The sequence below is a fragment of the Muntiacus reevesi genome, chromosome X (assembly GCF_963930625.1).
Source record: "Muntiacus reevesi chromosome X, mMunRee1.1, whole genome shotgun sequence".
NCBI lineage: Eukaryota > Metazoa > Chordata > Mammalia > Artiodactyla > Cervidae > Muntiacus > Muntiacus reevesi.
This window is the reverse complement of record NC_089271.1, coordinates 50,642,835-50,667,942: the sequence shown is the minus strand read 5'-3', so window position 1 is coordinate 50,667,942 and position 25,108 is coordinate 50,642,835. Positions and strand designations below refer to the sequence as shown.

Below are 25,108 nucleotides of genomic sequence, written 5' to 3'. Positions count from 1 at the left end.
GGACCTACATTTGTGTGAGCTGGGGTGGTTCCCAGGCCTGGAGGGTCCCTCCGGCAGGCTCATAGTGCCCCTGTTTTGCATCAGGACCCCCCTCGGATGCTCTGAGCCACCCTCCTCAACCCGGATCTAAAACCCAGGACACAGCTATCAGGCCAGCCTCTCTCTCCACCCCACCCCCTCTTTCTGGCGTCCATCCCCTTCTCAACTCCACCTCTGCTGCTGCCTCTGGCTGTGGACCTGCACCTCTTCCCCATCCCTGAAGGCCTGGGGAGCGGGCTGAGCCTGGATGAGAGCTCCCCCAACCTGGGGCTCTCCCAGGCCATGGCCCGGGTGCTTCCAGGGAGGAGCCCGGGACCCTGAGCATCTGCTAGAGGCTTGGCAGAGGCCCCATAAGGACCGTGTCTTCTGAGGACAAAAGGCGCGGCCAGCAGGCAGACAGGAAGGGGGAAGGGGGAGACCGGCAGCCAGGCGGGCAGACGGGCAGACGGGTAGCAGGGGCCAGTGTTGGCCCCCCTCCCAGCTTGGCGGAGGCATGAAGATGGGGGAGGGAGTGTGTAGTTGGGGAAGCACCTGCCCGGACCCCCACCTGCCAGCTAGCCGGGCACCTCAAGGCTGTGTGCTGCCCACCTGGTGTTCCCCATCACCCCCAGCTCTGCCCAGTGCACTCCTCCAGTGCCTGCTTCCCCTGATGTCTTCGATTTAGACCAGCCCGGCTGTATCCACGGCAACAGAAGCAGGAGTGTCAGTGGCTGCCAGATCACTGAGGGTCCCACAATGTGGCCTGGGCTGTGATTTATCCTGAGTGAGACAGCTTCAGCCCCCTTCCTGGATTTCAAGAACAGCCCTGCTGAGAGAACCTAGGTAAGTAGGCAACATCCCTCCATCGAGGATGGGGGGCTGGGACTTCTGTCCCCCCACACATATTCCAGAGTCTCTATCACTGACATGCTCTCTCTCTCTGACTGTGTCTCTCTTTCTGCTCCATCACAAGGACTACTTGGGCACCCAAGCCTGGAGAGTCCCCTAGCCCTCCCTATCTTCCTCGATCCCAAATGTCCCATGAGGAAGGGAACCACCACCTGTTTCCCTGTACAGGGTCTATTTTTATAATTATGGTTGCCTTTGAGCACGAGGCTGTGTTAATATTTCCTTGTGTGCTATCTGTGGAAGGCATGTCTGGGGCCCGACTGTGCTCCCCTCACAGTGCCTGCACCCTGGGCAGGCTCAGCCTCCTGCAGCTTCCTGCTCTCCCTTCTCCACTCTCAGCCAGGTTCCTTGGCCAGCATGCAGCGTGTGTCTGTGTATGTGTGTCTGCCCATGTGTATGAGCTGGCAGATGGGTAGAGAAGCTGCTCCCAGCCCAGACCACCCCCCACTCCTTTCTTCCTTCTTTCCTTCCTTCCCCTGTCTCTCCCTACAGGTAGCAAAGACTTTTGCTCACTCACTATGGAAGATACTGCTGTGATTTCCAGCTAGGGGTTGGAAGCCACTGTAGGGCTAAAAGGAAGGTGAGGTGGGGGTGAGAAGCACTTCCAGGCCCTAGACTGCCAGATGCTGTGGTGGGGGCAAGGACCATGCCATGCAACACCCTGTAGGGGCCAGACACAACATGGTTGCCTCCACAGTGTGAGCCCTAGCCTTAATCCAAGGCTCTCAGTCTGTTTCATACGTCCACATTGTGTCTGGGACTCCCCAGATATTGTGGCCTTGCATGCTGTTGGCCACTCGTCCCTCTGCCTGAAGAGGCAAGAAAGCCTGGTACACGGAGAACATGGATTCTCCAGGGAGACCTCCCTCAACTACTGACTCTGCAGCTTACAGTGAAAGTGGAACTTACTGAACCTCAGTTTTCTCATCTGTCAAAGAGACTGGTAACCTTTCCTTCATGGGTGTGTGTAGTGACAAAATGAGTTGGTGCATGTAAGTAAAGGATGTTTGTAGAAGTGACCCTGAAGCAATGTCAGCAAAGCTCATGGTCAATATTGTTGGTGATTGTTCATGGTTAATATTGTCATTATTTATTTGGAGGAAGGAGTGGCCCCTCTTCTCCAGGGTCTTTGCTGAGATCTGGGGGGTGGTCAGCAGGTAGGTAAATGGGGGAGGGGCATGGAAGGGAGGGAGGCAGGAGCAATTCTGTGTTGTGACTGTTCATCTAAGGAGGAATATGTGGTGGCTGTAGGCAGAGCCTCCTGCCCCCACCCTCCTCTAGGATCCTTCCCTACACTTTCCCCTGTCTGTGCACACACATATAGATGCTTGAGCCCCCATGAGCTAGCAGAGACCTGGCTTATAGCCTGCAGCATTGCTGACTGGTGATATATGCATCTCCCTGTTGAGGGGAGACTTGGCAAGAGTTTGGTGACAAGGCTGAAGCTTCTGAGATCACAGGGCTTCGGGTGTGGCCCATGTAGCAGCCAGAGCTGTGGGGGACAGGTCCCAGGGAGTTCCCAACATAGAGCTTGGGCTGGAGGGACAGTTGAGTCCACTGGCTGGTTTCTGAATGTAGAGATGTGGTGGACCACTGCGTGAGGGGTCAATGGCTGGAGGACAGTTGTCAAAGCCAGGGGAGTAGAGGGAGGGGAAACACTGAGGCCCAGAAAACCTCCTCTGTAGGGGCAGGGGGGTGGCGTTCTGGGGTACAGACTAGACTTTTCTAAAGAAGCATTTGGTACAGAAGGGAGAGACTCCCACACGTGGTCCAGAGGCATCTAGGCCTGAGCATGGGTATATATATGCAACTGAAAACATATGGCTGTGTGTGTGTATCTGTTCATGGGTACTATGAATGTGTATGAGTCTGTGTGTATGAGCAGGTCACATGATGGTGTTCAAGTGTGTAGGTGCCTGAGTAGGGAGTGGGTATGACTTTGCATATCTGTCTGGGTGAGCAAATGGGCATGTTTGATCCTAAGCCTGAGTGAGGGTGTTGTTTCTCTGAGCCAATAGGCCTGTTGAATGTCTGGCTGTGTTATATGTGTGTGGTATCCATTTGTCTTTGAATGTACATGTCTGATTGTATGTGTATGAGTATGAGGGTTTCAGAATGCCTAGGTGTGCATATCCTATTAGGTGATTGCCTGGGTATATCTGATTGTGTATATTTGTGTGTACCCATGTGTGCATATGAGTATAGGTGCATCTAATGATGTATTTCTAAGTGAACGGGCTTGTGTGCATGTATGGGAGGGTATGTGTGTGTGAACACGCTTCTGCATAGGTGTGCCTGTCATGTATATGTATGAGTAGGCCTGTGTGTGAATGTCTTTGTGGATTCTGCAACATTTTGAAGTATGTCTATGTCTGTGTGTACATGTTTGAAAACATATTGTCTGTAGACAGACCGTTGGGTCCACATCTGATTAGGGGAATGTTAGTGTAGATGGTCACACTAGTATAAAAAGAATTAATTGTGTGGGAAGGGGAGAGTATGTGAATGTACATGTTTTGTGCATGAAAGTATATCTTGTGGGTTTGCCTGTGTGTGCACATTTGAATATATGGATATGACTGAGGGCTATACAACTTTAAATATATGCACAAAAGGCTGTGTGCATAGGTAAATGGCTACATTCATGTATACATCTACTTGTGTTTGTGGGTACACTTTTGTGTGCAAGTGCATTTCTGAGTGTTGTTTGCATGAGCAACTACTTCTCATAATTCTTGGATGCACATGTCTCATTATGTGTTTTGTTTGAATTTCTGAGTTTGAATGTGTGAGTGTGGAAATGCCTGTGAGTGACTGAATGCATGTGTGTATGCTAGTATGTGTGAATATTAGCTGTGTGTGCACTTGAGTGAACATGTCTGTATATTTGCCTGTGTATTCACACACATCTTAGTGTATGTGTGTGTAAATATGCCCATGTGTGTGTCTGTCTGAATGTACAGATGTCCAAACTGTACCAGTTTGTACAGTTCTAATTATTTGTATATGTGTATTTGTGTATACCATTGTTTATTTTGGAGTGTATGTTGTAGAACAGTATAAGTGAGTATATATATACACCCCTCTTGACCTGTAAGTGCATTTGAGTGTGTGTGTGTGTGAGGATGTCTCTGCATGAGTGTGTCTGTGATGAGTGTTAGCAATTCTTCTTGTGCAGGTGTACAAGTTTGTGAGAATATGTGACTATTCTTCCACATGTGCATGAATCTTCTTTTGTTTGCATGGTTTCTCATATGGTTGTATGAACATGTCTCAACATACATACATGGTATGCGTAATTGTGAGTGAGCATGTTTTGTAAGTAATTTGTGTCTTCATGTCTGATTTCTTGCATGGAGGAATGATGTACAAGCCTAAGTTCATGTGAATATGCTTATAGGTGTACATGCCCAGTTGTGTGTATGTCTGTGTGTGTTAGAATGCCATGTATGAGTACACCATCTAAATTATAAGCATGTGCACATCTGGGTGTTTGTGTGTGTGAGTACATCTTTGTGTGCATATGTATGAATATGCGTATGTGGTAATGTCTGGGACTGTACATGTATATATTTGGGAACTCACTTCTGTGAGTTGGTCATTGTCTTACTGGGTGTGATACAGAGTCTGCCTGTCTATGGACATATGCATAAATTTGCCTGTGTATACACTTGTGTTTGTGACTGAATGTATGCCCTTCATGGGCATTGTCATGTGAATATATGCTATGCCTATATGTCTGTGTTTGAGGATAAATGGATGTGCATATGCAGTACCAAGTGCAGTATGAGTGTTTGCTGTCATGGGAGTACCTATGTGTGGGGATGAGGGTAGGTATTTGTGCATGTGCATGTCTCAGGGAAAGAGATTTGGCCTTGGGCTTGTACAGATAGATCTGATCATTGAAGGGGAAGATAAGGGAGGATACTTGTGAGTCTGCATTATGCTCTGTGTACCCCGGCATGTATTTATGTGCATGTCTGAGGGTCAGTGGTACCCTGCTAGATCATGTCTGGCTTTAATTGTGTAGAAATCCTAGAGAATAGAAGCCATAACACTTCAGCAATCCATAACCACCTTCTGGGGTTTCTCTGGCCTTGACCATATGCTGGGCTCTTGTATGGGTCTCAGGATAATTCCTGTCATCTTCACACTCAGGAAGTGAAACCAATAATGACTGATGTCCTACGAGGGAATGGGGCCTATGGCCCCTTTAGAAAAGGATTTCTTGAAACACAAAGACCTCTTTTCCCATCCTTCCTGCCACCACCAAAGGCACAGAACAAAATGGCATTGTGTGGTATCAAAGGTTGGCAAATGGCTTTTACACACAGCACCCAAATTGTGCTATCCAGGCAGAATTCTAGATCTAAATGTGTATGTATAAGTGAAAAGGGAAGGTACATTCAGGTAGAGTAGGATGTGTGTGGAAGAGGTTCTATATTTGATGAGAGAGAGAGAAGGATCTAGTTTGTGTGTATGTAAGAAAGACCCTGCGTGTTTCTGATAGGGTTTGTATGTGAGACATTTGGGTGTATTTGAGGGTGATGAGTGTGGATGTGGGTGTATGTGAATGATGCATTTGTGAGGCACTATGAGACCATTGGCCTATTGGGTGGAGGATGATATGAGTGACACTCTGGGTGTAGCTATGTGGGAAGATATGTGAGAATGTATATATTTTAGGGATATGTGGGTATGAGTGTATCTGGGTGGTGCAAGAGAGAGTGAGGGGCTATCTAGATGTCTGTTTTACATTGTGGACCTATCTATGTTATATGTATAAGAGGGAGTATGAGTGTTTCTGAGTAGAGTAAGTGTATGAGGGAGTATGGGTGCATTGGACTGGGGCATTCAATGTGGGTAAATTTGGATGGTGTGTAGGTGGGTGAGAGCGCAAGTGTATCTAGGCACTGGAAGTGTGTATGGAGTATATCAATATGGTGTATGTGTGTGTGTGTATGTGTAAGAGAGAACTTGGGCACATCTGAGTGAGGGTGAAGTGTGAGTGTGTATATAATTGGGAGTATCTATGGATGCTGTGAGGGGTATATGTGAGTGAGGTGTGCGTGGTGTATGTGAGAGAGCATGACTTTATTCTCATGGTGTGTGTGGCGGGTGGGTATTCTGGATGATGGTGATTAAGAGAGGGGGAGCTAGATTATGTGTGTGTGTGTGTGTGTGTGTGTGTGTAAGAGAGTGTGTAGGTGTTTCTGAGTGTGATGGGAGTGTGAGAGCATGAATGGATCCAGTAGGAGGAGTGGGTAGGTGTATCTGGATGGGGTAGAAGTGTTTGGGTTTGATTGGGTCAGGGAGTGAATGTGAGTGTGTTAGGGAGTGAATGTGTGTTGGGGTGTCAGTGGGTATATCTGGATGATGTGTGAGAGAGTGTGGTATATATAGGCTGTTTGTGAAACTGTGTGGATGGAGTGTGTTTGAATGTGAATGTATCTCGATGGTGGGTGGGTGAGAGCACAGGTGTATTTGGGTGGTGTATTAAGGTATATCTGGATGGTGTGTTGTTAAAGCTTTGATTGTGTATCTGGGTGTATATATACTTGAGTATGTGTGTTAGTATGTATATAATCGGATGAGGTGTGTGGAAGAGAGTGTTTGGGGGACATTGCTGGGTAGGAAGTATGAGTTTGGAATGTGGGTGCATCTGGGTGGTGTGGAGAGGACAAGAACATTGGGTGTATCTGGTCAGTGGAGTGTGTGGGGAAGTGCACCTGGACAGTATGTGTGAAAGTTGAATATATTTGGGTGGATGTGTATGTGTGAATTTGCAGACGTTTCTAGATGGTAGTGGAGCATATCTAGATGATGCATGTGGATGTGAATGTGTCTTAGTGGTCCACAGGGGATGAATCTGGATATTGCGTATATGTATGAGAGGATGTATCTGGCTGGGGCTGTGTAAGTGGGGTTCTGTGTGTTTATGTGTGAGAGAGATAGAGAGACAGAGAAGTGTGGGTGTGTATGGATAGGATTTGTGTGTGAGTGGGTGTCTCTGGATTATGTGTAGGTGTCTCTGGATCATGTGTAGGGTGTCTCTGGATTATGTGCATTTGGATGTATTTGAGTTAGGTGAGTGTATCTGGGTAAGGTGTTTGTAAGTATAATATTTTTGAATGGTGTGTGTATCATTGTGGGTGTGTCTTAATACCACATGTGAAAGAGACTGTAGGTGTGCCTGGATTGGGTATGAGGGCTCTAGATTGGGAATGCAAGTTTGGGTGTATCTGAATGTGGTATGTGAGAGTGTGGGTATACTGAGTTGGGAATTTGTGTAAGTGTGGCTGTATCTGGGTGGAGTGCCTCTGAATGTAGATGTATTTGAGGTATATATGTATGAGGTGTATCTAGATGGTGTGTGTGAGAGAGAGTGTGTTAGTATTGTGTGTGTGTGAGAGAGTGGGTGCATCTAAATAGTGTGTGAGAAAAAGAATAGTGTACCCACTTGGGGTGGGGCATATGGGAATGAGTATATCTAAGTAGGATGTATGAGGTTTTCTCTGGATGGTGTATGGGAGAGAGATAAAGTATATCTGAGTGATGTGTGTGCATGTGAAATATGTGGATAGTGTGTGAGAATGTTTGGGTATATCTGGGTTCAGTTCAGTTCAGTTGCTCAGTTGTGTCTGATTCTTTGCGACCCCACGGACTGCAGCACGCCAGGCCTCCCTGTCCATCACCAACTCCCAGAGTTTACTCAAACTCATGCCCATTGATTTGGTCATGCCATCCAACCATCTCATCCTCTGTCGTCCCCTTTTCTCCCACCTTCAATCTTTCCTAGCATCAGGGTCTTTTCAAATGAGTCAGCTCTTCGCATCAGGTGGCCAAAGTATTGGAGTTTCAGCTTCAACATCAGTCCTTCCAATGCCTATTCAGGACTGCTTTCCTTTAGGATGGACTGGTTGGATCTCCTTGCAGTCCAAGGGACTCTCAAGAGTCTTCTTCAACACCACAGTTTGAAAGCATCAATTCTTCAGCACTCAGCTTTCTTTATAGTCCAACTCTCACATCCATATATGACTACTGGAAAAACTATAGCCTTGACTAGATGGACCTTTATTGGCAAAGTAACATCTCTCTCTGCTTTTTAATATGCTGTCTAGGTTAGTCATAACTTTTCTTCCAAGGAGCAAGCATCTTTTAATTTCATGGCTGCAGTCACCATCTGCAGTGATTTTGGAGCCCCCCAAAATAAAGTCTGCCACTGTTTCCACTGTTTCTCCATCTATTTGCCATGAAGTGATGGGACTGGATGCCATGATCTTTGTTTTCTGAATATTGAGTTTTAAGCCAACTTTTTCACTCTCTTCTTTCACTTTCATCAAGAGGTTCTTTAGTTCTTCTTCACTTTTTGCCATAAGGGTGGTGTCATCTGCATATCTGAGGTTATTGATATTTCTCCCTGCAATCTTGATTCCAGCTTATGCTTCATCCAGCCCAGCATTTCTCATGATATACACTGCATATAATTTAAATAAACATGGTGACAATATACAGCCTTGACGTTCTCCTTTCCCTATTTGGAACCAGTCTGTTGTTCCATGTCCAGTTCTAACTGTTGCTTCCTAACCTGCATACAGATTTCTCAGGAGGCAAATCAGGTGGTCTGTATTCCCATCTCTTTCAGAATTTTCCACAGTTTATTATATCTGGGTAGGGAGTGTATCTATGGATGTATGTATCTATGGATGTGGGTACATCTGTATGTGATGTGGATTTATCTAGATGGTGTGTTGGTGGTATGTGTGTGTGTTTGATAGTGTGGGTGTGTCTTGGTGGGGTGCATGATTTGGGGAATGTGTGTGAATGTGTATATCTTTCCTGGGGCAAAATACACCTCTGCTGGGTTGTCTGTGTATGTGTATACAGACATATATATGTATGTGTATATGTATGGAGTTTTTATGTATGTTCCTGAGCCTGAGTACATGGCTTGTGTGTACATGTGCTTGTGATAGAGTAGTGTGTATCTGTATATGTGTATGAGGTGAGTGTGTTTCTACATGTGAGTAAGTTGAATCTGTAAGGTTTCAAGCCAGGATCTGAGTTTGCATCCTAGTTCTGCCTTTATTAGCTATGTGACTTTGGGAAAGTCACGTAACCTCAAATATGCCCTAATTTCTTTTTTTTTCATTTATTTATATTAGTTGGAGGCTAATTATTTTACAATATTGTAGTGGTTTTTGCCATACATTGATATGAATCAGCCATGGATTTACATGTGTTCCCCATCCCGATCCCCCCTCCCACCTCCCTCTCCATCCCATCCCTCTGGGTCATCCCAGTGCACCAGCCCCGAGCACTTGTCTCATGCATCCAACCTGGACTGGCGATCTGTTTCACACTTGATAATATACATGTTTCAATGCTATCCTCTCAGATCATCCCACCCTCGCCTTCTCCCACAGAGTCCAAAAGTCTGTTCTATACCCTAATTTCTTATCTGTAAAGTAGGGTAATAATACTGCCTATTTTATAGGATGAAAATTGGATGAGTTAATATTCAAAAAGTGCTTTGGACTGTGTTTGGCACCTTATATGGCGTTACCCAGTACTATAATTGTCACATGTGCCTATTTGTAAGTGTGAATGGGGTAGTTTCTATATGCATATTTGCCACATTATCAGTATCCACATGTATTTGCTCATCCTGGCTGTATGTGAGAGTGTGTTTGTACATAAAAGTGGGTTTGTACTTATATGTGTCCCAGTGTGTGTATAAAGCCATGGGTATATGAGAATGAAAGCATGGTTCTGGGAGGTTGATGGAGGGGGTTTGGCCCTGTGTGTATGTTTCCCAGCATACACACATCTGAGTGTATGAGTGCATATACCTGTATCTGTGGCAGTACACAGTGTGTTTTTAACTGTAAATGGGTTTTTAAATGGTCAGAGTGTAAATGTATGCATGTTGTGAGTGTCTGTAAATGTAAGAAGGTTGGTATTCAGGTTTATATGTGATGATGTGGGTTGATGTGGATGTGTGAAGAGTACATGCCTTATGCTCATGTACTAAGATATGTGTTCTGTGTCATGTGAATGCATGTGTAGGTGTGAATCATTGTGTCTGTTTATGTTTATAAGCAGCAGTGGCTACGTGTGTGTATACATGAGTCTGCATTGCTCCACATGCCTATCTGCCTCTGTGTACGTAGCAGTGAGCCTGAGCCATGTGTCTGTATGTGTATATATGTATGTGTGCCAGGGTAGGATTTATATAAGAGAGTAGGTTTAAATCTCTTAGTGTAAAAGCCTGGGGGTGGGGAAGGGCTTAGATCTGTAGGATGTGAGCAGGATGTACCCTGTGTCTGAATGTCAGATCTTACATCCGTGCATGTATGACTGTGTCTGAAAGCATATAAGTCCATACGATTTGGTCTGTAGGTGTGTGTGTCTGCACGTGCCCATGTGAATGGCAAATGTATCAGTGCCTAGGGCTGTATTTCTATAGAAGGGTGGTTATATGTGTGTTATATAAATCTTTGCATGATTTGCTGGTAGGTGGACACCTACACACATGCCTAACTCTTTCTGTGTAGGAAAGGAGGTACGTGTGTGAGCATCCAATTGCACTTATCAGACGCAGTAAGTCTGGATGTGAGTGCATATTTGAATCTCCATGTACACCTTTGCCTGTGTGCTGTGTATCTGTTTGCGTCTGCAAGTGTCTATGCAATATGACTAGCTGTGAATGTGTCAAGCACACAGAGAAGGTGAAATATTTGTATGGCACACCATAGTAAACTTTAAGGGGATTTTGGGGTACTGGGGTTTGAGGAAAAGAAATTCCTTACATTTTCTTTATGTTATAAAAATTGTGATAAGGAAATTAAAATGCCAAGTTTTAGAAGTTATTTAGTGTTGGATTTGTATGCAATTTTTTAAATTATTTATTTATTCATTTTTGGCTGCACTGGGTCTTTGTTGCTGTGCGTGGGCTTTCTCTAGTTGCATCAAGCGGGGCTACTCTTCATTGTGATGCATGGGTTTCTCATTGCAGTGTCTTCTCTTGTTGTGGAGCGCAGGATCTAGGGCATGTGGGCTTCAGTCGTTGTGGAGCGTGGGGTCAGTAGTTTTGGCACACAGGCTTAGTTGCCCCATGGCACATAGAATCTTCCCAGACAAGTGATCAAACCCGTGTCCTCTGCATTGGCAGTCAGATTCTCAACCACGGTACTTCTGAGAAGTCCCTGTATACAACTTTTCAATGAAATCTTTTCCAGTTTTTTTCATGGCACACTTGAGCTCACTTCTGTAAACTTAACTTTTTAATTCACTCATGCAAATCTGTAGTGGTCAACATTCATGCCCACTTCTGCATCTTCAGTCATGACTGTCTTGATTTATTTTATGGTCATTTTCATCATGATTGGGTAAATCACTTAGTGCTGAGCATAGATAATTTATATAATTATTGTACATCTTGGTAAAAACCCAAACAAAACAAATAAAGCAACTAACCATTGGTACTTTTGACCCGGATATAAATTTCCATTGTGGCCTGTCTCTTCTTGATGTCAAAAGGTAAAACCCATTCCATGGAGGTTGTTTACGCATAGTTTGACCTAATGCCCTCATAATTAGCTTGGATATATGAAATGTAGCAGCATAGTTCAGAAAACTCACTTAAAAGCATGAGTTTTGGGGTCATCAGGTATCATTTTGGTTTCTCTGAAGCATCAGGCGCAGTTTCTTATGTTGAATATGGCTGGTGCTTTCACATCTTACCAACCTTTCTTACGAAATGAAGCAACTCTTGAGCACACTTCCCTTTTTCACCTCCCTTTTATAATTCACTCATTCTTGCCATGGCCAGGCAGAGAGCCAGGTTTTATGTTGGGAATAGCTACATAACCTCTTCTGTCTCTTAGTAATGACTGTCAAGAGGAAACCATTTGCATAAGTAAGTGGTAGCAAATAGAGGGTATTTTTTAATTGGTTAAAACTTTTCTCATCAATAATCAATAATTCTTAGCCTTTGAATTTTGTGCTTCAAAGGTGAGCTCCTTCTTGAAATCTAACCCCTCTTTCTTTTCTTTCAATCAAATGTGATGTTGAAATTTCTTGTAACAAATGGTCATGAATTTTGAATCCAACAGAAAATTTTCATTTTGAGTATTTAAAAATAATGAAGTTTTCCCTTAAGTAGACCTTGTTCTATTCATAATAAGTCTTCTTTAGTATTACCTTGTAACGGTAACTAAGCATCACCCAAGGAACCATACTTCACTTGACTTCTTCCAAGGTGACATTTGGCTTCAAATCCATAAACCTTGTCAGTATACTTTCATGTATCTTTGAGTGTCGAAAATTTTTGATATATTTTATTCACATGCTCAAAGAGCCATGTGTTGAAACCAGTAAGCATCCAATCTGCAAAGGGAGAATCATTCACAAAGGAATGCTGAAATTTTTCTTTTAGCTCATAACTCCTTTATAATATCCTACACACTTAGGTTTAAAACAATAGAGAAAGGTATACTGATTCCAGTGCTCCAGAGAAAGCTGATAAGTGGGTGGGTAATGCCTTGGATCTAATTAAATTCACCTGGCATCATTTACAGTAGAAGTTAGACCTTTGGGCAAACTTTTATAGGTTAAGGCTCCTCCATGGATGACTCTCAGCATTTTCAGAACAAATTCCAACTGTAAACTTTCTGCCATCACAACAGCAGCATCAGTCCACAGACTTGTGCAGAGTTTCCACAATATTTCAAAATATTTATCTATCACTTTGAATACTTCAACCTTAGTTTTTTTGGTGCTTCTGGCATTTCTCTTAAGGCTTTCTGACCAGTACTATAAACCAATAACAGTTAATCAACATCCTGAGATATATCAATATAAAATGAAAACTTCTTTAATTCAGTGATCTTCTGGGTTAGTGTTATCTTGATATCCCTTGACCTGTCATCAGTGTGTCTCCTAATGGAAATCATTGAAAGTGTCCCCTTTTTTATTTGGTCTCAAATGTGTGGACAATTTCCCAGCAGACTGCTAACATAAAAGATTCTACTGGGCAGGCATCTTAGCTTTACAGGTTAATTGCATAACCTTGTTACTAGCTGGTTGAGCTCCATCTAAGAATGTTCTAACTCATCTCAAAAAAGAGCCCAGTTTCTTAATTTGCTCTTCTAGATGCTTCAAAAGGTCCATATCTTTCTCTGTGCAATAGATTGTTTTATGGTCTGTTGACCAACATAGCCTACTGGGAAAGTTTCTGTTCAAAACTTTTCCATGCAAATTGGATGCTTAGGCTGAGGTAAAGAGGGCTAATTGGCAGCTGAACTCAAGTCTGAGACAATCCTCATTAAATTGTTTTAATTAGGAATATCCTGGATTATTTTGTAGGGGAGACTACTGCATTTGTCTTATGAGTCTCCTGATTTTCCAGCTTTGATCAAAAAGTCCAATTTGATGAGGAAAGAAATATCTTAAAAATTAAATCTACTTGAATATGAACCATTGAAGGGGTCAGCAGACCTTTGTGACTTCTGAAAATTGATTTTTTTCCCCAAAATCAAGTTCTAGGTCTTCTATATTTTTAAGCAGCACTCAGAAAGGCTTAGAGTTCTCTTTAATGAATCAATTCAACTGTAGTCAGGCTGCACTTGTTTATTGACAAATTTTTTGTATAATAAAAGATAAAAATTTGGAGAAGGAAATGGCAACCCACTCCAGTATTCTTGCCTAGAAAAGTCCATGGACAGTGGAGCCTGGCAGGCTGCAGTCCATGGGGTTACATGACTGACCATGTGTGCACGAGGGTGGAGGGAGATGGGTTGGTAGCCATAAAGTGGTAGAACTAAAAAAAAAGATAAAAATTAATTGTGAAATCAATTATGAAATCCTGCCAAGAATCATATTTGCCAAATTTTAAATATTAAAAGCCAGTAACAAATCAATCAATAAGCAAAGAAATAATAAAAATGTTCTAATATTTTTTAAAGAGCTCTTATCTTTTAGAAATAATTACTGAAATTCTTATGGATGAAATGGCATAATATACAAGCTTCAGAATACTCTGAAAGCGGGAGAACTGGGTGAGATTATAGGCGAAACAAGACCCTATGAGTTGACTGTTGGTGAAGCTGGGCAGTGGATGCACAGAGGTTCGTTACAGGATTCTTTTACATTTCTGTTTGAAATGTTCTAGAAGAAAGCATTTTTTTTTTAATAAAGAAGCTTATAATAATCAAGGAAATTAACAAAATAGGTGTATTCTCTTTAGGACACCTAATACTATATAGGGCTTCCCAAAAGAAGCAATAATCAAGGAAATTAACAAAATAGATATATTCTCTCTAGGAACACCTAATACTACATAGGGCTTCCCAGGTGGCACAGGGGTAAAGAATCCACCTGCCAATGCAGGAGATGCAAGAGACGCAGGTTCAATCCCTGGGTCAGGAAGATTCCCTGGAAGTGGAAATGGCAACCTTCTGCAGTATTCTGGCCTGGAAAATCACATGGACAGAGGAGCCTGGCAGGCTACAGTCCATGGGGTTGCAAAGAGTCGGACACAATTGAGCAACTGAGCACATGATGCTATATGATAGTAATAACAGCTACAATCATATAGCCCTTCTTTTTTTGTAGAAAAAAAATTGCCCCAAAATAAGAATGAGATAAAATTAAAAGAAAAACAAACATTGTACATGTATGGGCAAAAGCAAAAAGCCTCACTGATTATGAACAAAAAGTGACAATCAAAGTAATAATCCAACTCTCTGGGATGTTCCTACAGGAAGCAGTCCAGACATTTACAACCTTCCTTCTCACGTGGTCCCCTTGAGCCCCATCTTGCTCCAGCCTGGGGCAGCTCTGCTAATGTTTCCACCTGTATGTTCCAGAGTTGGCTGCTCTGTGCACTTGCACAGGTTTGTCTCTTGATATGTACCTGTTGCAGGATGTATATGTCAAGTAAGTATATCTGGGTTGTGAGCAAGATTATGTGTGTATAGACATCTGTGTGTGAGAGTGTATCTGTATATACTATATCTGGCTTTTCTCTTTGTGTTTGCTTGTGCTTGCATTTTGCTAAGGGGTGTGTGTGTGTGTGTGTTCATTGGAGCTGGTCTACTTCTTTGCATAATGTACATGAATGGGCAACTGTGTGTACCTGTGCTAGGGTATACACATCTGTGTTGGTGAGTGTAACTAATCTGTGTGAGACATCTTGGATCAGTTGGTCTCTGTGTGTTAGAGTATGTACATGTGTGTATATATGAGTAGTTTTTAACTAGTTTGTTTCTTCTGTTGGTATCCGAGAGGCAGTCTGTCTGTATCCACATACATATGTGTGTTTGTGTGTGTATATATGTGTGTGTCAGGGTTCAAGCGCATGTGAGCATGCTGGTGTATGTAACTGAGTGTTAACGTGTGTAACCATGATTGTATATGTGATAATATAGATATGCCACTGTTTTCATACCTATGTTGCAAGAGTTTGAATACATGAGAAGATTTGAATAATCAGGTACACTGGGACAAAGGGTATATATGAGCCTGAGTGTGAGTGACAATGAGTAGGTTTATGTGTGTGTATCTCTCAGGATTTAAAAATTTGTGTGTGTTTTAGGGGAGTTGTAATTAATGGGTTTGTGGGCCACTGCACATGTATGTGTATGTACGTTTGTGTCTGGTTGTGTCTGTGCTTATGAGCAATTCTTAGCCCTCCCGTACACAACACCCTCTTTTATGTAACACATTTTGTAACACCCCTTTACCATCTGGACATTAAGTTCTTAGATAATATAACCTCTCTGCATATATAATTTCAAAAGAAGACATATAGTATTTTATACCATATCCACATTGTATTAACTTTAATATAAATAAATAAGAAATAAAAGTGATTTATAAGAAAATAATTTGTATTTCAATACAGAAATGTTTGAACATGACACTCCCTAAGAGATTCAGTGAATTAAGGCTTGTAACATAACAGGTAAACATGGGTTTAGAGAAGGGGAAAAATCAGAAGCTGCCCTTTGTACAAAGTGCAGGAAAATGACAGGCAAAGGTCTAGGGATGTGAGTTTCCGAAATAGTGAACTACTCAAAGAAAGTACTCCACAAAACAAAGCATAGTCTCTAGACTTAACATGACAGCCACATTCCTGGATAATTCAGGATATATTTAATCAAAGAAACAACTGTGTTTATCAGTGAAATAGAATTAGAGTCTAGGTTCAGTTCATGCCAAGTCCAAAATTCTATGGGATATGAGACATATGTTGATTGTGTGGAATTGCCCTACAGGCCTCCGGACAACCAACATCCTCACGGACTCCAAAAATGTTAGAGGGACACACCCAGCACTGTGGAAACCAAAAAATGCGCCTATAAATTTCCAAAATTTCCCCTAGGGGGCAGTAATACCTTTATTGAGAACAAAGCGCCAGTGTTTAAGCAGGGGTACACTGTGCCGTGTGAATGAGGCAGCATACACAATATACAGGGTGTGTGTGTGTGTGTGTGTGTGTGTGTGTGTGTGTGTATGTGTGTGTGTATGCACACCTCGCATGCACACCAGTGCCCCTATATGTGAGCTGGTTGCTGTCCGTTGGTCTCTATAGAAGTAGCCTATGTGATTCTGAGTGTGTGTGTTGGTGTCTGTGTATCTCTGTCTAAGGGCATCTGGGCACAAGCAGGTGTGTACATGTTACGCATATGCACATGCATCCTTAGTCTCGGATGGTCCCAGGCTGTGGCTGCCCATCCATGCTCAGACCCTCTCCTCATTTTTTATATTATCACCCCAGCTTTCCAGGCAACACCAGGGTTTTGTTTGTTTGCTGGTATTGTTTTATGGTTTTTTGTTTTGTTTATTCTGTTTTAGTGTTTGTTTTGTTTTCACTGAGACTCTGAGCTACACATTATCCACTTTCTTGGTCTTAGTTTGTCTCTCTGTGTCTCCCTATCTCTGTATCCATCTTTATTTCTGCCTCTATCTCCATCACCTCTCTGTATCTGTCTCTCACTCCCCAACCCTGTCTCTTTATTTCTCTACATCTTTCTCCATTTCCTGGCATTATCCCTGTCCTTCTATCTCTTTGTCTCTGTCTCCCTCCCTCCTTCCCTCTCTCTCTCTCTCTCTATTTTTTCTCTCTGTCTCTCTCTCCCACTCTCATCTATTTTCCCCTTTCTGTCTCTATATTTCTCCCTTGTTGGTCTCTTGCACTGTCTTTGTTTCTCTGTGTCTGTCTGTCTGTCTTTTTTTGGCTTCCTTTCTTCTTCCTCTTTCTGTCTCCTCTTCTCTATGTAAACCTCTTTCCTTTCTCTGTTTATTTCTCCCACCCCTCCCTGCCATGTTCCTATGTCTCCATCTTTCTCTTTCTGCTCCTCTCTCTTTCTCTGTCACTTGTGTGTCTGACTCTGTCTTACATTCAATTTCTGTCTCTATCACTTCCCCCTGCCACTCCTCAAGGCTAAGGAGTGTGTGTGTGTATATGTGTGTGCATATTTACACACACCCAGCTATCAGCTAGTCCACAGATCTGTGGGAGCTGTGAGGCCTTGAGGGGCTGAAGGGGCCCACCAACTCCACTTATCTCAAGCCCCTGCCCTAGCACCTTCTCTTGGTCCACTGGCACTGGCTCTGAGACTTTGGGGGCACCATGAGAAAAGTTTGGCCCCAGGTGGCTGTGGCAGGCTCAGTTGGATTGAGCTGAGAAACAGTGCAGAGGGGAGCCATTTTCCAGGGAGGGAGGGGGCAGAAAGACATCCACTCCAGCCCCACATCTTCCAACCTCAATCCCATCCCAGCCCCAGCAGGAGCTCTGAGCTTCTCTGGCTTCTGCTTTACTGCCTCTCCTGGGAAACCTGCCCTGCTATCCTATCACACCCTATATCCCCCACCCAGCCCTCATACACTAGGAGCTCTCCTACCTACCCCCAAGCTTTCCTGCGCCCTCCCATTCACACACTGCCCAGACTGCTTTCTCAGCAAATCCGACCTGGATGCCTCTAGGTGGCCCTCCCTGAGCCACTAGTCCCCCAGTCCCTCAACCAATTGATTTGACAGCTTTTGACTGAGAGTCTACGGTGGGCTCTGCACTGCTCTTTTAGAGTGTGTGAGTCAATAATCCCTACCCTTGTGGAGCTTTCCTTCTAATAGGGAGGGGCAAATTTAAAAGTGAATATTTTATACTAACCATAAATGAGGTATAATCTTTAAAACTGTGAATCACTATCTGTGACTTATATAATACTTACATCAACTATATGACAATATAAATAAATAAATTAAAACAACTATAAAAAAAAAAGGTAAATTATGTAGTGCATCAGAAGAGAGAAATTCCAGGAAGAGAAATAAAGCAGGGCAGGGGGGCACAAGGATGCTGTTTTCTCACCCAGATTACTACAGGAGCCTCCTAAGTAGTATCCCTACTTCTACCTTCGCCATCTATGTTCCTCACAACAGCAAGCAGGATCCCATTCAATCCTGAGTCATATCACATCTTATCTCTGTGCAAAACTCTCCCATGGCGCCCATCTCACTCAGAGTAAAAGTCAAGAGTCCTCAATGTGACCTATGTGATCTGGCCTCACCACCTTGCTGAGCTCTTCTCCTACCACTTTCCCCTTGCTCATTCCATCCCACCTACCTCCTTACTCTTCCTCAAATGTACCACGTGCAGTCTCACCTCAGAACCTTTGTTCTGGCTATTCCCTCTGCCTAGACTTCTCTTCTCCCAGATATCCACATGGCTCGCTCACCTCCTTCATATTTTTGCTCAGATGTCACCTCTTCCATGAAGCTTCCCCTGTCCACCTCATTTAAAACTGTACTTCCAAAAATAAATAAACAAAACTGTACTTCCTCCACCCCTGGCACTTCCTATCCCCCTTCCCTCCTTAAATTTAGGAACTTATCATCATCTGACCTACTATATTTCATCTATGTATCTTCTTTATTATCTACAATGTCAACTTCACAAGAGCAGAGACCTTTGTCTGTTTATTTCACATCTGTGTCACCAGTGCCTGGCACACAGTAGATGCTCAATAAATAGTTTTTCAAGAAATGAGTACATACAAGCATACCTATATCTTTATGTTCACACATACTTTCCACTTCATTTAAAGTAAAAACCCAAGTCTTTGTCATGGCCCACAGCCCTGCACAATCTGGCCCCAGACCCCTCTGTGAATTAACTTTCCACTGTCTCTCTTGCCTGCCCTGTTTCAACCACACTGATCTTCCTACTGTTCCATGAGTGTGCTAAACACGTTCTTGATTATGAATAAAGAAACCTATTTCATGAGTGGCTACTAGTGTTAACCAAAAAGAAAAAAATAAAACCACTGTGAAATAGAATAAAAGCTAATGAGGTACATTACATATAGGATCTGTACTGTTTTGTGAAACTTTGGGTTCAGCTCTATGTGCACATGTGTGTATGTGTATCAGGTTGTGATGTAAAATGTATTTCTTATTATGGGTGGCAGTTTTAAAAGTTTGAAGAACACAACCTTTGGGCTTTACAAAGGGAGAGAAGAGCCGCACCCACATCCCCATCCCCATCCCACAGACCCACCAATGGAGGAAAGAGGTAACCGAGGACATCCAGAGAGATGAAGCACCCCTCACTCAGCAAGGAGGGAGGAGGAGCAGCAGTGGGCCAGGGGCAGGGCCTGACACCAGCTGGGAGTAAGAGGGGAGGCCGCGTAGACACACTAACACTGCCCTTTCTCTTTCTTCCTCACCTTTCCTTTCCATCTGTTTCTCACTGTTTCTTTTTCTTGTGTTTCTCTCTCTCCCTCCCTACTCTCTCCTTCTTTCCCCCTCTTCTTGTCTCTCTGGCTCTGTCTCCCTATTTTTTTCTAACTCTTTCTCATCCCCTCCATTTCTGTCTCAATTTGTGTCCATTTTCTCTTTGTTCTGTCCTTTCTCACTCTCTCCACCCCTGTGTGTGTGTTTTCACGCTCTCCTGCCCTCATACCTCTGTCTATCTGTGTCTGTGTCTCCCCCATTATCCTCATTTACAGGTGCAGCCCGGCAGAACAACTGATGGAGTCCCCTGGGGCCCATCGAGTACTGGACTGGCTGACCCCATAGGGTTGGGAGCAGCCCCTGTCCCTCAGTATGGCCAACACCACTGGAGAGCCCGAGGAGGTGAGCGGTGCACTGTCTCCACCATCAGCAGCGGCTTACGTGAAGCTGGTGCTGCTGGGACTGATCATGTGCGTGAGCCTGGCGGGCAACGCCATCTTGTCCCTGCTGGTGCTCAAGGACCGTGCCCTGCACAAGGCTCCTTACTACTTTCTGCTGGACCTGTGCCTGGCTGACGGCATACGCTCTGCCGTCTGCTTCCCCTTTGTGCTGGCTTCTGTGCGCCACGGCTCCTCATGGACCTTCAGTGCGCTCAGCTGCAAGATTGTGGCCTTTATGGCTGTGCTCTTTTGCTTCCATGCGGCCTTCATGCTGTTCTGCATCAGCGTCACACGCTACATGGCCATCGCCCACCACCGCTTCTATGCCAAGCGCATGACACTCTGGACATGCGCAGCCGTCATCTGCATGGCCTGGACCCTGTCTGTGGCCATGGCCTTCCCACCTGTCTTCGACGTGGGCACCTACAAGTTCATCCGTGAGGAGGACCAGTGTATCTTTGAGCATCGCTACTTCAAGGCCAATGACACGCTGGGCTTCATGCTTATGTTGGCTGTGCTTATGGCAGCCACACATGCTGTCTATGGCAAGCTGCTCCTCTTTGAGTATCGTCACCGCAAGATGAAGCCTGTGCAGATGGTGCCAGCCATCAGTCAGAACTGGACATTCCATGGCCCTGGGGCCACTGGCCAGGCTGCTGCCAATTGGATCGCTGGCTTTGGCCGAGGGCCCATGCCACCAACCCTACTGGGTATCCGGCAGAATGGGCATGCAGCCAGCCGGCGGCTGCTGGGCATGGACGAGGTCAAGGGTGAAAAGCAGTTGGGCCGTATGTTCTACGCAATCACACTGCTCTTCCTGCTCCTCTGGTCACCCTACATCGTGGCCTGCTACTGGCGAGTGTTTGTGAAAGCCTGCACCGTGCCCCACCGTTACCTGGCCACTGCTGTTTGGATGAGCTTCGCCCAGGCTGCCGTCAACCCAATCGTCTGCTTTCTGCTCAACAAGGACCTCAAGAAGTGCCTGAGGACTCACGCCCCCTGCTGGGGCACAGGAGGTGCCCCAGCTCCTAGAGAACCCTACTGTGTGATGTGAAGCAGGCTGGTAGGCAGACAGGCAGGGAGAAGGTCGTGGCCCCCACGATGGAGTCAACAGAAGGGAAGAGGTAGGGCTCCACACAGGAGCCTTTCTTTCTGAGCTCCAGCCCCAGACCCTGGAACAACCTGGAATCTAGGCACCTTTGCCAACACCTCCCCAGGGCTGGGGACTGAGTGGGGACTGGGAAAGATGCATTTCTAGTCCTATGGGGCCTGTCTCCACCTCCTCCTTCTCCACTTCTACAGTCTCTCTCCTCTTTCTCTCTCTCTCTCAGAAGTGACAATTCAGAAAAAAAAAAAAAACTGAAAATGCAGGTTTTCCTACTCATAGCTGAGGAGACAGGCTTTCTTGCTTTAATGTCTCTCCTCTGACATTGTCCAGAAGGGGGAAATTTGTCCTGTAAAATAGACTTCTAGAGCTCTTATTGTCCCCTCTGCTCCCATGCACCCTCTCCTTCCAAGTCCTTTAGCAAGGCCTGAATGAAATTGATCTGCTGATGAGAGGGACCAAAGTGGGTGCTCGGTCCCCAGGGAGCAAGGTTTAATTGCTATGTTGTGTGCAATGTTGTTTTAGGCTAACCCTGGTCCCAAGGCCAATCTTTTATCCATCCCTACCATGTCCAGACCTCCCAAGTGTTTCTTGAGCATCTGTTTGAGAAACAAGGAGGGGAGGGAGAAGGGCCTCAGGGATGAACCCAGGTTAGGTGAAGAGCAGGATGTGAGCAACATGCCTTGAGCTGAAGAGACCTCAGCTTGGCTGCATTCTCTCAAGCTGCCTCCAGGATCCCCATCCTACACCTCTTCTTCCTGAGGATGGAAATCCACTCCAACCCCACTGAAGTCGATGGGTGCCATACAGGCAGGAGTAGCACCCCTCCAGGGGGTGCTGTAGGGAAGCACTCCAGGGAAGTGTAGGGAGAAAGTCAAACTCCCCAGAATGGCTGAATCCCAAAGCCTGGGGTCAGAGCAGAGTTGAACCCCAGAATTGTCTCCTGAGTTCATGCTATCTCCTGAAGATGAAAATTCTTTGAGGGCCTTGGTAAGCCATTGTGGTATAACCTCCAAGGCACTGTGGACTTGAGTCCATTCCTCTCTGACCTCTTTTGTCTCTTAAAGCCTCAGGGGCCTCAGGCCCCTCTGTGGTAACCCTTGGCCTTCTGGGCCCTTAGCCCCCACCTTCCTTGCTCTGAACAGCCCTTCCCCCTCTTCTTCCCTCCACCATCACTTCCACCCCAAGTGGAGCAGAATGCAGCCAGATTTCCCAGTTGGGAGATCCAAAGCCTCCTTCCCAGGGCAGAGGCCACTCTGGGTTCACATCAAGTCTTATGGACTGGTAAGCCAAACTGGCATTCTTTGCCTGGTCTTTCCCAAGTTCTCTGTCCCCCTCTTATCTCCTGGGAGAGGGGGAGATCTGTATTTTTCCACCCCCTTTCTCTCCCCTATAGAAGCCCTTGTCCTATACTCCCTCCTTACCCTAAGACAGCTCCGGAACTGGGCAAGCCTCGACTTAAGCAAGAGGAATGGAGAAGGCACTCTAGGCAGGAGAGACATTAATGAGCCTGGTTATGGAGTGGCCCTGGAAAGGCAGGCCAGAGTGGCTGAGAGACTGGTATACAGGGGGTTACCTGTTCTCTCAGTGATAGTGATGGGGGTGCCTTTCCCAGGGAGTGGGGTGGGGGTACATAGGGTACATTCAGGAGGATTTTCCTCTATTTCTTTTTTCTAACTGCCTGGATTCACCACTGGATTTTGTAAATGGAAAACTGAAATGAACAATGCTATATTGGATGTTTTCTCTTTCTGTCTGTGTGTGGGGGTGGGTGTGTGCCCTATCTGCCATGGCCACATGTAGGGAGGTATGGTCAAGTGAGACAGTGTGTCTGTGTGACTTTGTTGGGGCGCACTCTGGCCTGGGGCACATATGTGAGCAAATGCCTGTATGTGGAGACATATACAGTGCATGTGAGCACACACATGCACATATGCACCTAATTGAAAGAAGACAAAACAGTATGTGCCTGCAGCAGGAAGCAGAGTGGTTAGAGAGGTGGAACTTGAAAATTATATGTATGGATGTAGCAAGAGGGTAGACTCCCATCTCAAAAGATCTTCCTCCCCTGGCCCAGGCTCTGAACATGGGGGACAGGATACTTGAGAATCCCATCTCTTCCAAAAGTCTGGAGCCCCCAGGTACCACTCCCAACTCCTGTATGAGTCTCCTCTCAAAAGCCCAGATAAGGTGTTCCTGAAAGTGGACCACCATGGAGAATGGGGACTGGTAATTGGGGATCAAACTTGGGGGAACTGTTGGGTTAGGTAATGCCCCCCCCCCCACACACACACAAAGTAATGGCTTATGGAGGGACTGCTCAGTCTGGGATAGGAGCCCTTCAGAAGGATCCATTGTATACAGCTGGGATTTTGGTAAGCTTTGATTAAATTCAGAAGGATGGATGTCACAGGGGGAAAAAAAAAACAAGCCTGGGAGTCTCCCCAGTCAGCCTGTTCCCTGGGCGCTCAATTACTTTACTCTATGAGATGCACAGAATTGAGTTGACCATACTCCTCAGTTCTTGGCACACTGTATCATCACTGGTCCATATGAAGCCCTTATATTCTTTTTTGTTTTGTTTTGTCCACTTCATCACCCATCCCTAATCCCATCCCCCCTCCCACACAGGCACCCCACTCTTGTGTATTTAACGTGTGTTTTTCCCATCCACCATTCATGTGTTTTATTTACATATACGTGTACATGTGGGAAATGTATGGTATTGTTATGTGTTTTAATTTACATAAACAGTATTGTACTATAAATCTTGTTCCGTTTCTTTCTTCACAAAACATTGTGTTTTTTGAGATATCCAGCCATGTTGCCGTGTTTACACCTAATTCATTCTAGTGGTCCATCTTATACATATATCACATTTTTCTTATTCATTCTCCTGGATGATGTGTCTGTAGGTGTCTCCAATTCTCTGCTACCACGACAAGACTGCAATGGGCAGTTTTCTAAATGTCTTTTTAGTGACACCTTATTAAGAGGAGAGGAAACAAGCTCAGAAAGAGGCAGTGATTTTGTCAGGGTTTAAAAGTGAGAAGCATACCTGTGGCACGAATCCCAGACGGAAGTCAGAACCCCACCACTGTGCCTCATGAGAGACCATCCATTTGCCACCCCCCCCCCCAAATCTAAAATACAATTAAAAGCAGCATACACTGAGGAAATTGAGAGGAAAAGGTGGAAAGAAGTATGGAGTTGATGAAGAAATAGAAAATCCTAGAAAGATCTAGCAGATGAACTGAATCACAATAATTTTCATGACGCAGAGGAAGTTAGTTTTTTGGTGTGATTATTATTGCTAGAGCCATTTTGCAGAAATGGGAAACGCCACGTCAAAACCTGGCCCCAAACGAAAGACCTTCGATTTCTAAACCCCAGGCTCCTTCAGGGCCACCCGAGCCCCGAGTTCGCCGCTGCAGGGGCGAAAGCAAGGCCGAGGGGAAGGGGCAGATTTAAGAAGTGCGTAGTTGCTGATGGGGAGGCGGGGGGAGGGAGAGAATGACGGCGAGGCTCTCGAGTCTATCTGAGCACATCCTGCTCACTGCTTGCGCTTGTTTTTCTGTTTTGCGTTTGGGTCTTCAGAACCACTGGTACTTTTCCCATTGGATAAAACGTCGGCGAGAAGGGCTTCTTCCCCTCAGATCTCTCTGCGGCCAATCGCCCTGCACAGTCTAGACGGTCGCTGAGAGAGTCAGCCGGGTGATTGGCGGGCCTGAGGGAAGCCAATGGGAAAGTGATGAGGTGCGGTGTTGGCAAGCAGATTGCGTGCGAGAAAGTGGGGAGCTAGGGGGTGCAAGGGCCGCCGCCACGGCTTGCAGCCAATGGCGATGTGGTACAGCCCCTGGCGTCACGAGGGGGCTGGGCCTGACTGTTGGCGCGG

General features: G+C 45.1%; 1 protein-coding gene across 8 annotated transcripts; it reads left to right on the top strand.

The window, feature by feature from the left end:
- Nucleotides 1-200: 200 nt before the first annotated feature.
- GPR173 (G protein-coupled receptor 173) lies at nucleotides 201-23,981 on the top strand. Of its 8 annotated transcripts, XM_065914835.1 has the most exons (3): nucleotides 201-861; nucleotides 1,420-1,507; nucleotides 19,944-23,981. In XM_065914835.1, the coding sequence occupies exon 3, from the start codon at nucleotides 20,041-20,043 to the stop codon at nucleotides 21,160-21,162; it is 1,122 nt and encodes a 373-aa protein (XP_065770907.1). In that variant the 5' UTR covers nucleotides 201-861; nucleotides 1,420-1,507; nucleotides 19,944-20,040; the 3' UTR covers nucleotides 21,163-23,981. The 8 variants fall into 8 exon arrangements, with proteins under 8 accessions (XP_065770907.1, XP_065770904.1, XP_065770906.1 ...); XM_065914832.1 differs by lacking the exon at nucleotides 1,420-1,507; XM_065914834.1 differs by lacking the exon at nucleotides 1,420-1,507 and having other exon boundaries at nucleotides 19,404-23,981.
- The last annotated feature ends 1,127 nt before the right edge of the window (nucleotides 23,982-25,108 follow it).